This window comes from Propithecus coquereli, unplaced genomic scaffold (assembly GCF_000956105.1).
Source record: "Propithecus coquereli isolate 6110/MARCELLA unplaced genomic scaffold, Pcoq_1.0 Scaffold235, whole genome shotgun sequence".
Taxonomy (NCBI): domain Eukaryota; kingdom Metazoa; phylum Chordata; class Mammalia; order Primates; family Indriidae; genus Propithecus; species Propithecus coquereli.
The window spans coordinates 2,346,119-2,358,654 of record NW_012147897.1 but is presented as its reverse complement, the minus strand read 5'-3'; the positions used below and the strand labels follow the sequence as shown (position 1 = coordinate 2,358,654).

The 12,536-nt window shown below is 47.8% G+C and overlaps 1 protein-coding gene across 1 annotated transcript in view; it reads left to right on the top strand.

Moving 5' to 3' along the window:
- The first annotated feature begins 268 nt into the window (after positions 1-268).
- CLPB (ClpB homolog, mitochondrial AAA ATPase chaperonin) overlaps positions 269-12,536 on the top strand; it is a 144,062-nt gene continuing 131,794 nt past the window's right edge. The window contains exons 1-2 of the mRNA XM_012645724.1: positions 269-879; positions 4,264-4,315. Of these exons, the coding sequence (XP_012501178.1) occupies positions 474-879; positions 4,264-4,315 (458 nt within the window). The 5' untranslated portion in view covers positions 269-473. The remainder of the gene's footprint in view (positions 880-4,263; positions 4,316-12,536) is intronic.

Sequence of the window (12,536 nt, the reverse complement as noted above, 5' to 3'; positions counted from 1 at the left end):
CATCTTTCTGAAAAGCCATCCGGGCTGAAAAGAGAAATAGGCTAAAAGAAATAAGCATACGTTTCATAATAGGCTTCTGCTGAAGATCCATGTTTAATTTACACTAGTCAGAAATTGCGTCGTGTATTTTAACTAAACTAGGAAAAAGGTCTGGGTTTCGAATCTTAAACTCTAATTGCCACGCCCCACCTTGGCATTTTCCTTTTTGCCACGCCCCTCCACCCAAACTCCATTTCCCAACATGCCGCGGACTCCTCTAAGTTGGCCATCATTGTGACGCAATCCCACAGCCTTCTGGGAAGTGTAGTTTACTCGTTCCTCAGCCGCGGAAAGATCTAGGGCCGTGGACTACCACTCCCGTGAGGTAGTACGCAATACCACTGCGTTCGCGGCGCCTTCGAACGCGCCGCGGCAGCCATGTTGGACGTGGCCAGCACAGGGGCCGGCACCAGGGGGTTATCCAAGCAGCTGTCATGATGCTGGGGTCCCTGGTGTTGAGAAGAAAAGTGCTGGCGCCGCGGCTCCTCCTCCGGTTGCTCACGTCCCAATCGCTCCGGAGCCATGGAGGTGCTTCTGGCCAGAGAGTGATCACCGGGGGTTGCGGGGAGCCGCAGTGGCTGAGGGCAGCCGCCGGGGAGCGCCCTGGAACATCACTGGCTTTGGTCCACGGACAAGGGGCAGCCACCGGGGGGTGCCGGGGAGGACGCACCGAGTCCCAGTGCTTCACGGCTGCCACGTGGGGACGCTTTCCTGCCCCCGAAGAAACACTCCCGGGACAGGACAGCTGGAATGGGGTCCCCAACAAGGCCGGACTGGGCATGTGGGCCCTGGCCACAGCGCTGGTGGTTCATTGCTACAGCAAGAGTCCATCCAACAAGGGTGATTATCGGAACAGTCTGGGTTCGAGGCAGGGAGAGGCGGGAGGAGTGTCCCGACTTTGCATCTTTGGAGGGTGGGAGATGCTTATAGATTTAGACCTTTAGAGCCTCAGTCTTGGAGGGAATCAGACATCACCTGGTTCCAGGGGCAAGGTGTTGCACTGGATAGCTCACCGCCTCGGAGTTGTATAACCTCTTATCATAGGTCAGCCTCCCCTCTTTGGACATCACTTTGTCTGTCTGTACAATGGGGGCATTGGACTAAACATCTAATATTACAGCATGATACCTTTATGTTCTAATATTCTGCCTGGTCCAATCCCTTTTTCAAGAGGTCTCCAGGAAACCATGGGGTGTTTTAAGAGCAACCAGTAGATGGTTTAGATGAGTTGCTACCTTAAGGTGGCCTGAGAAAGGACAAGACTTGATTCCAGTGCCAGATTGACCCAGAGAGACTCCTCTCTGGCCTCAGTTTCCTTACTTATATAGTGAAGGATGATTTCTCAGTATTCTCCCAGTACTGTTAATTTGGTCTCTCTTGTAGTTCAGTGGCTTGGGTCTGTCCATCAGTCTCCCAGGGTTTTGCTCTGTCTGGTTTCACTTGCCAGGAGGTGATCTTACCAAATGGGGTAGTTTGCAGGAGAAGGAAGCTGGATCCCTGGAGACCCAAGAGCAACTGGGGGGGATGGCTGATCAAGACTGGCATCTCAGCTGGGTGCATGGAGCTGAGTAGGGGCAGGGAGAGTGGGCAGAGAGCCAGCCATACGTGTGACCTGTGTGAGCCCAGCCACTCGGGTTTCTTAGTTGGTCCTCAAGGGGGAAGACTGAGGCACATTGTCCATAGATTTTATGCATCCCAAGCTCTGAGACTTTGGGGCAAAAGTGGGGACTGTCTTGACTTTCTTTCATTTGTTTATTTAGCAGGATGTGCCCAGCTCTAAAGAAAGGGCTTTGGACTGGGAGTGATGACATTGGGGATCTTGTTTTGGCTCTGTGTCTAACTCCCATTACAATTTGGACTCTTGCTTCCTCAGTTTCCTCATCTACAAAATGAGGGTGTTGAAGTAGACTCTAAGGGATCTTCTAGCTTAGGCATGCCATGATTCTGTAACTTTCAGCATTTTTTTGGATACCCTCTGTATGCCTAGTTTGGGGCTAGGTATGTGAGAAGTCCTAACTTAACACAAAATCAGTCAAGGGAGCAGTGCAGGCAGTTGGCATCTAGGGCTGGTGAGTGGTGCTGACTCTGTGTTCTTGGGGGATCAGAGGGTCAGTAGGGTCAGGAAAGCCCTCCTGGAGGATCGAGGCCACTGGAGGATGTGGAATTCGAACTTGAGTTCTGAAGGATGAGGAAGGAGATGGAGAGTGACATTGTGAGCCCCATGAGAGAAAGGAATGCATCTTATCTTTTTTTTCAGCAACTTTTTTAGCAACTTTCCCTAATACCTAAACATGATTTGTCTACCACGGTGTCTGGAACTTACTACGTACTCAGTAAATGTGTCTTAAATTGGATTGTATTCCATTCAAAGGCTTCAGAGAACAAAGATAACAGTTGCAGGTCACCATGGAATGTGCAAGAACTAACAGAGTGGCCAACTTGGTTGCAAGATGGTGTCTTTGGAATGAGGGGAGAACAGATGGAGTGGGGCCTGGATGCCAGGCAGGAGAGTTGGAATTTCTTCTGTAGGCAGTAGAGAGCCATGGAAGTTCATGAGCAGGGAATGTTCTGAGGCAAGTGTGTTTGGATGAACTGGGGAGAGGTGTCCAAGGTCTTGCTTAAGAGGTTCCTGGGGGCTCCAGACTGGACTTTGTGGCATGTGAACTCCAGCAAGGAGACGAGGGTCTCTTTACTAAAATAGATAATGACCAAACCCGCGATCACTTCCAACCCTTCTGACTTGTCGGCTGCTCTGTTCCCTGACTTAAGAGTTCTGAGCTGAGGCCCTCAGTGCAGTGTATTAGAAACTGAATGCTTTAGGAGCCAGGACGTTCTGATTTCTGCTCATTCCTCACTCTGTAACCTTGCGGAAGCTATTTTTTTTCTGTGAGGGTTGAATGGATACAGCCATCTCTGAGGAATTTGATCCCCTTCCAGCTGGTGGCTGTCTGAGCATGCTTGGAGAACAATTGAGTAGGGTAAGCAGGAAAGACCTGGCCCTGGAGTATAGGCCAGGAGGTGGAGTGGAGGCACCAGTGTGTGAACCATAGAACTGGTTTTCATATGCATGTAAGATGGATCTCTTATATTTTTTGCTCAGATAAGGAAACTGAAGCTCAGGAGATTAGGTGAGCTGGCTAGGTCATACAGCAAGTAAGTGGCAGAGTTGAGACTAGAACCCAGGTCTGCCTGCCTCCAGATCCTGCTCTTTCCAGCCTACTCAAATGCATTCTCTCATGGGTGAGTCTCTTGGCTGGACTGAGAGGTTCCTGAGGCAGGGCTGGGTATGAGTCTGTCCTGTGCCCAACAGTGTAGCTCAGAACCAGGCTGGGCAAGAGGGCTCCACTGGCACTTGGTATTGGGCTGTTTGAAAAAATTGTGCCTCTGCTGTTGACTTTTGAGTTTTCCAAGTCAGGCAGTTTTTCCTCTCTGGCCACAAGGTGGTGCCAACAGCCTGCAGGCTACCCAGGCCAGAGCAGGCTTGGCATTGCTTTTCTGCAAGGCCTGGTGATTCCTAAGGGATCTGAACCCTCTGCTTTGGGTCTCCCTTCACTGGGCTTGGCACTGGGGAGTTCGCAGATTTTTCAACCATCGTTTCATCTCCTCGGCATCCTTGTGAGGCTGGCAGGGCAAGGATTATTGTCTCTGCTTTACTGTCAGGAAGGCTGTGGTTGAGAGGGAAATGGGGCTGCCACAGCTATGTGGTAAGTAGATGGCAGAGTGGGTTGGATCTCAACGCCTAGTGGAGGCTCTCTCCATTGTAAGAGGGGCCCACACCCTTGCCTGCTCCTCCCCATCGTATCTCAGAACTGGACTGAAGAAATGGAGACGGGGGAGAAAGTGGACAAGGTCAGAGAATGGTTAATACAACAATGATAGTAACATAAAACATACTATATCATACAGAGCCTATAGGTTAGGAAGAGCGCATTGAGTGCTTACCATAGATAGGCAAGATGTGGTGCTAGCACTTTACCTGCATCCCCTGAATGATGAGAGGAGTTAAGAGTTTGGGCTCTGTAATAGAAAAATATGGACGTCAGATGGATAACACTGGACACCGTGTGGGGAGGGGATGATTAGCTTTCAGTCGTGGCATCAGTTCACATGTTAAAGCCCATGTTTCTTAAATGCTTCCACTTCCACTGTCTAACTGGGCCCTCCAAGCAGCCATGAGGGGTAGGTCCTGGCCAAGGATCTGACCAGTGTCCCCTCTCTCTTCAGATGCAGCCCTGATGGAAGCTGCTCGTGCCAACAATGTGCAGGAAGTCCACAGGTGAGTGTCAAACTCCAGGCCTTGCTCTCCCCCACAGGAGGGGCTGAGCAGGGTGAGTCCCTTCCTTGTGTGATGACTCTGCCTTGGATGAAATTCTTGCCCTAAGCTGAGAACTGTCCCCTGTGACTTCCCTGTAGTCACAGAGTCACCTGGCTCCCTCAGCCCAGGTCAACCTTAGATATTTTAGGTAGGAAGTCAGCCCCCAAACATCCCTGAATCCTTCAGATATTTTGTTCTTCATAGGGATGGTTTGGAGTCCCCTCCATATCCTGTGAGTTCTTCTCTGAATCTTTAAATTCTTTCTTGTTTCTCTGTGAAAGTGGTCACATGTTATTGCTTGCTGCCTGGATGGGTTGTAGGTGGGCATCCATGGAGGGGCTTGGGGACTTGGGAGGGAGCTGGAAGAGACCATTCTGCCAGGTCTTTGGGGCTAAAAAGCCCTGCCCACAGGGCTGGGGTGACCATCCTTGGCTCCTGCCCAGGAACAGACTGCATTTTCCCAGGCTCACAGGCTCAGCTAGTCCCCTGTGACCACTGGCAGGTTGGATCTGAGGCACGTTTTTGGGCAAGGGCAGGACTCAACTCAGAGCTCAGCCTGGTACCAGGACCAGGGCAGGGTCTGTGTCCAGGATAGATGTTCAGATTGGGGTAGCACAGGGCATCAGTTATGGGACTGTTGGTTAGGGGAAGAGGTTTTATTCTTGGTGAAACTACTGGACCCCACTGGGCCTAACCTTGGCCTCTTTTGGCCCTTTGTATAGAGCTAGGTGGCCACAGGACACCCCCCATCCCTGCCGTCACATCTGCATTTTACACGGGAAGTCAGGTGTTGGGGTGGCTATCCTTGCACCCAGTGCCACAGACCGTTGGTGCTCTTCCCCACTCTAGCTGCCTGAACATACAAAAAAGTGTTGAAAGACAGCCGCAGCCCCACCAAGACTTACTGCTTTGATTCCCTTTCATTTTATCTGCAGCATTATTATTGATTCTCAAGGGTGCTCTTGAGTATTAATGTTCAAGGCTTAGTTTTTAATAAACCACTTTTGGAAGTATGGGCTGGGAGTTGTTTTGTAGCCAAATAAATATAATGGAGCAATAGTTTAATAAACATGCAATGATGCATCTTAAAAACCAAGCACAGATGTCATCTTGTTGTTATAAGAGCCATTCATAACTGCAGGCTGCGTGTGGCATCTTCATTCCCCCAGAAACAGATGAGCCCTGCTTCATTCTGCTGCAGTACAAGGGAGTAAGGGGGTGGAAACTGGCCCTTGCTGACACTGGAATCACCTGTTGTTAACTGCCAAGGGCTGCCAGGCTGCTGCTTTCCCCTGCTAACCCAGTGCTGGCAGTGCGTTTGCAAAGCCAACGATGCTGTGAATCCACCTATCCATCCCCCAGGGAAGGCTGACTTTACCCTATCCCATTGAGCCCCAAGTGTTGATTATTTTAGCTTTTTCATATACATGTTTTTCTAAGAGCAATTAAGCACCTGCCCAAAGAATACAGAAAGTGATTGAGCTTATGGCATATATGTGATTCAGACAATTGTTCTGAACATTCATTCTTGCCTGTGTGGATGGCGTCTGTGGGGGCCTTTCATGAGTACCCCAGGCTCTAGCCTGCTTTTGTCCTGCCTTCTCTTGTCCCACCTCCCTTGGTCAGGATGACTCCATCAGAATTAGGTGAACAAGGCACGGACGCCACCCTCAGTGCCAATCTCATACAGAACCGCAGAGCCAGGGAGCAGGCTGAGCAAAGGCAGGAGGCAGATGGTGGCTGGCTGCTGGGTCTGGAGAACATGTTGATGTTGCCAAGGTGGGATTTGTGCAGGGTGTGGGGAAAGAGGGAAGGTGATTTGAGAGAGGCTGGAATGTGCAAGGCCTGCCTTGCCCAGGGTGAGGAGTTTGAAACTCATATCCGTCCTATAAACAGTGGGGAGATGTGGGACATTTTTGAGCAGGGGAATGACCTAGTTAGGGCTGTGTTTCAGAGGGGTGAAGGCGGATCTGTTAAGAGGTTGTTTCGGTAACATAGATTCAAAGGGATGACGGCCTGAACGAGGACATCCTTCCCTTCCTCTCACCCAAAGCAGTTCTTGCTTATGAAAGAATGAGTGGACCTCTGCTGGGCACTGCAGATGGGGGTGGGAGGGACCCAGGCTCTGAGCCCAAGGAAACGGACATGTAACCCACCAATTATAGTTCTTCCTGCTAACAGAGCCAGGCCTGGGGGGAGGGTGGGGTTGAGGAGAGCCTGACCATTCTTGCTCAAAGGAAACTTTCTCGAATTCCTACAGCAGGTCCTTATTCAGCCCCTCTGTGCTCTAGACTCTGCACAGGTGCTTCATGCTGTTTATTTCTTCCTCTTTGTGTCCTGGCCCTTAGCTCTGCCCAGCAGACCTGCCTATAGCAGGATACAATCCCATTCTCAATTTTTTTTTTTAAATTTACACATATGGTCATGTGTCATTTAATGACAATCACATGTTCTGAGACATGTATAGTTAGGCAATTTTGTCATTCTGTGAACATTATAGAGTGTACTTACACAAACCTAGATGGTATGGCTTACTGCACAGCTAGGCTATAAGGTATAGCCTGTTGTTCTTAGGCTACAAACCTGTACACCATGCAACCATATTGAATACTGTAGGCATCTGTAACACAATGGTAAGTATTTGTGTATCTAGACATATCTAAACACAGAAAAGGTAATGCATTACACTATAATATTAAGATGGCTACAACATCACTAGGTGATAGGAATTTTTCAGCTTCATTATAATCTTATGGGACCATTGTCATAAATGTAGTCTGTCATTGACCAAAACATCATTATGTGGGGCATGACTGACTTATACCATGTATGCAAGTGGTATGGTCAATTATACCAGTATTTAGAACAAAACTCAGACATGCTGCGTAATATTGTCCTCTACCTTTCTTTCCCCCTTCACTTCTCTGGGGCTCTGTGCTGTGCGTGTCTCTTCCTTGATCTCCCTAATTCCTGTCCCCAGCCCCGGGGCCTTGGGAGAACTCTGGATAGTAAAGGACAGTAGCCTGAGGCTCTTCTGCTCAGGGGGAGGTGCTTCATCCTCCTCTTTGTGGACACTGTGGAGCCTGCAGTCTCTGGGCCCTGGATGTGTCCCTTCCACACAGACCACCCTCTGTATTCTGTGCTCATCGCCCTCTGCTTAAATCCCACCAGCCTTCAAGGCTCAGCTCAAGTGCTGCCTCCCTTATGAAGCCTTCCTTGATTCCTCCCGGCTGGGTGCGATCTCCTCTTCCTTTGTCCCCTACCCTTGCTTCTGCCCCATACCTCCCTGGTGGTCTGGGAGGGTATGAGTGTCATCTGGGTGGGGCCATGGTAGCCTATAGCAGGAGGGGACTCCTTGTGGAAGAGAAGTTTGAGGTCAGGTTGGAGAAGCAGGGCTGAATGTCAAGACTGAGGCGGCAGTCATTCCACAAACAGAAAAATCAGTGAGGTTCACACGCTGACTGAATTAGGAAGAGATGATGAATCCTCACAGAGTGTAAGGCCGTCAAGCCAACAGCTCTGGATAGCGGCCCTCCTACGTGGGCGCTGTTGACCTGCATTACGTGGAGCTGGCTCAGCGTGTGTGGTGTGGGCTGCCTGGCTAAAGGTGCAGGGCAGGATCTGCCACTCGTCACACTCTGTTCTTTCTATTAAGAAGTTTGTGGGCTAGACTTCACCTTAACCCACTGGATTGTGTGCCTCCCCAAGGGCAGGGATAAGGTCCATTTCTCCACTGTCTCTTACCCAGTGTCCCAGCACAACCGGAACTTTTTAGTGACTTTTTCTTTCTTTGCTTTTTACTGACTTCTCAGTATAGCTGAAGTGAGCAGTCCAGAGTCTGACCTCCATGCTTCCCTTGACTATGTAAGGTGGAGGCCAGGTCTCCTAGTCTCTCTTTCCTGCTTCCCTGTGTGGCAACCATTTCCTCCCTTTTCCCCTGAGGCACTTACCTTGTAAGTTCATCTAGCTCTGACTCTTCTTCAGAAGTGGAAGCTTGGCCTCTATCCTACCTCTCAGCAGTGTGAACAGGTGGCCCTGCTCCTGGGCTCAGCCCAAACCGGAGCCTGGTGTCTGGACTCAGAAACTGCTCACCTGAAACCTAGGGCACAGGCAGACTGAAGGCACATCTGTCCAGGCTCAGGCTGAGACATGGGAGGAGTTATCAGGACTGGGAAAAGTGAGGCCTCCTGTTCTCCCAGTGGAGATCACATTTCCTTCCGAACAAACTTGGTGAAAGACAACACCCCTACCCATTTCCCTCCTCCCAACAGGGAGCTGGGCCCCTGCTGAGTGCTTAACTCAGTCATTCATTAGCCCAAACAGTCTCTAATGAGGGAAGCCTGGTGGTATCAATCTTGGATCTCAGACTGCCTGCCCTTTCTCTCCAGAATTCATTTGGTCATTTGGCAAGCATTTACTGAGCACTGCCAGAATACTGAGTCCTCTGCTTGGTACAGGGAACACCTGACCAGGCATGATTTCTGCTCATGATGACAGAGTTGGGGGTAGCCTGTGGCGATGGTGTGATCAGTGCTGTAAGACAGGAGAGTACCGGGGCTGCAGGAGCCTAGAAGATGCCCCTAACCAGCCTGGGGGATCAGAGAAAGCCTCCTGGAGGAAATGACACCTGATCAGAGTCTTAAAGTATCAGTATTATTTAGCAAATAGAAGGGGAAGACATTCCAGGCACAAGGGACGACAGGAGTGGTAGCAGAAAGGCAAGGAACAGCCTTGAGGCGGGGGTGAGGGGAGAGGGAAATTATATGATGTTTGGTGTTGCTGGGTCACAGTGTGAGGCCAGTAGGGACTGGAGATAGGTAGAGGGACCTGGTCATGGAGGGCAGTGATTAACTGACTGTCCCTCAGTTGCCCATCTGTCCTGCCTGTGCTCAGTGCCTAGTCCTGAACTAAATTTGGGGGAGGGAAAGTGGGAACAGAAGGGGGAAGAAAAAGCAGTTCCTGCCCTGGAGGAGCTCATGTTCCCCTTGGTGATCAAGGGGAACATGAGTCAAAAATTGAGAACCAGCGAAACAAGGGACAAATTGCCAAACTTATAAGTAACATGAAGATGATAATACCTATAACCCATAGAGTTGTAGAGTTATTATTACTAATAATAAAATAATTCATTCAGCCAGTATTTATGAGTATTTACTAGGAGCTAGGCATCAGGCTGAGTGCTGGAGATACAGTAGTGAACAAAATTGGCACAGTCCCTGCCCTCGTGGTACTTACTTACAGTCTAACTGGGAGCCAGATGGCTAATTATGCAATTATAATTATGTACTTCAAAAGTGAAGTAAAACTTGTCTTTTCAACAAATGGTGCTGGGACAACTGGAAATGCAAAAAACTGCAATTGGACTCTTACCTGACACCACACATAAAAATGACTCCAAAATGGCTCATGGACCTAAATATAACAGCTAAAACTGTAAAACTATTAGGAGAAAACATAGGAGTAAATCTTTGCCACCTTGGGTTAGGCAAAGCCTTCTTAGATATGGCACCAGAAGCACAAACAACCAAAGAAAAAAATAAATTGGACTTCATCAAAATTAAAAACTTTTGTGCTTCTAGGACACTATCAAGAAAGCGAAAAGACTCTCACAGGATGGGAGAATATTTTGCAAATCATATATTTGATAATGGACTCATGTCCAGAATATTTAAAGAACTCTTACAACTCAACAATACAAAGATAACCTAATTAAAAATGGACTAAGGATCTGAATAGACATTAGACATCCAATAAATTAGGGAATTGCACACCAAAACCACAATGAGATACTACTTCACACCTGTTAGGGTGGCTGTAATAAAAAAGACTAATAAGAGCAAGTGTTGGCAAGGATGTGGAGAAACTGCGGAGAAATTGGAACCATCATACATTGCTGTTGGGGATGTAAAATGGTGTAGCCACTTTGGAAAACAGATTGGCAGTTCCTCAAACATAGAGTTACCTTATGACCCAGCAAGTCCACTCTAGGTATATACCCCAGAGAAGTGAAAACATGTACATTAATGTGTTTGTACGTGAGTATTCATAGCAGCATTATTCATACTAGCCAAAAAGTGGAAATGTTCACCTAAAGAAAGAAATCGAGGCTAAATTAGTATAAGTAGAGAGTTTATTTGGGCCAAGTTTGAGGACTGCAATCCAGGAGCATAGATTCAAGCTGCCCTTAGTGTGTGCTCCTTTTAGCAGCAGTTACATGTGGGTTTTTAAAGGGAAAAAGAAGGTAGTGCCTAATTTGTGCACCAAGAATTTACAGTGAAGTAACATAAGCTATTGATGGGCTATACATTGTTCTTTGTGTCACAGATTGCAGGAACGTGAAGATAATGGGTGAGGCAGCTAGTCAGGAAACTATGGGGAAGAAAAGAAAGGAGGAAATGGCTTTAAACAATTGCTCTGGAACACAACTAGTGGGGTGACTGAAGTCCCATACTCATTTCTTTCTGGGCCTGATAAATTTTGCATATCTCACATAACTCAGACCTATTTGAGCCAATTTTTCTTTTCTCAGAAACAACCTCAAAGTCCATTAACTGATGAATGGATAAATAAAAATATGATAGAACCATATGTCAGTGCAAAGGAAGGAAGCACTGACATATGGTACAACATGGATGAACCTTGAAAATGTTAAACTAAGTGAGAGAAGCCAGTCACAAAAGGCCACTGTCTTAGTTCCTTTGGCTGCTGTAACAATACATTGGGTGGCTTGTAAACAACAGAAATGTATTTCTCTCTGTTCTAGAGGCTGGGACGTCCTTGATCAAAGCTCTGGCAGATTTGGTATCTAGTGAGGGCCTACTTTCTGGTTCACTGATGGCCATCTTCTCACTATGTCCTCATGTGGTGGAAGGTATGAGGGAGCTTTCTGTGATCTCTCTTATAAGGGCACTGGTGCCATTTATGCAAGCTCTACCTTGTGACCTAATAACCTCCCAAAGGCCCCACCTCCAAACACGGTCACATTAGGTATTGAGTTTCAAACGTTCTGGCTATAGCAGCCATGTATTATATGATCCCATTTATGTGAAATATCCAGAATAGAAAAATCCATAGAAACAGAAAGTATTATAGATTAGTGATTGCCAAGGAAGGAGGAGCAGAACAGGGGCTTGGGGAGTGACTGCCAATGGGTTCAGGGTTTCTTTTCTGGGTGATGAAAATATTCCTGGAGTTAGATTGTAGTCATGGTTGCACAATTCAGAATATATTAATACTAAAAACACGTGAATTGTACACTTTTAAATGGATGGAATTTATGGTATGTGAATTATATCTCAATAAAACTTTTTTTTTTTGGATACAGAGTCTGACTCTCTTGCCCGGGCTAGAGTGCCGTGGCGTCAGCCTAGCTCACAGCAACCTCAGACTCCTGGGGTCAAGCAGTCCTTCTGCCTCAGCCTCCCGGGTAGTGGGGACTACAGGCACGCACCACTGTGCCTGGCTAATTTTTTCTATTTTTTTTTAGTTGTTTGACTAATTTCTTTCTCTTTGTAGTAGAGATGGGGTCTCACTGTTGCTCAGGCTAGTCTCGAACTCCTGAGCTCAAGCAATCCTCCTGCCTTGGCCTCCCAGAGTGCTAGGATTACAGGCGTGAGCCACCACGCCTGGCCCAGTAAAACTTTTTTAAAAGGTGAAGTACAAGACACTCAGGAATCTACCCTTGCATGTGAGTGGGTTGGAGGTGGGGATATGTGTCAGTAAGGGAAAGCCTCTGAGTAAGTGAGATTGAAGCAAACTCTGAAGTTTGAAGAGAAAAGTGGAAGAAAGTTTAGTTAGAGGCAACAGCAGGTGGAAGGCCCTGAGTCAATTACAGATGTGGAGAAATCAAGGACTTGAAAGAAGGCCAATATGGCTGGCCCCTGGAGAGCAAGGGGAAGTAGTGTGAAATGAAGTTGGAGAGTTAAACAAGGACCATACTGCACTGGGTCTGTAGGCCCATATTAACAATTTTAATTTTTGTCCTAAGAGGAGTGGGCAACCATTGAGGAGTTTTAAAAAAGCCAGTATGTGTATGTGAGAGAGGGAAAGACTAACAGACATGGTGATGTGATATAGATCTGTAATTTTAAAAATCATTCTGGTTGCTTGGTGTAGAACAGATTGGTAGTGAGCTATGGTGGATGCAGGAAGACTGGTTGAAAAGCAGTGGGCATAGTCCAGA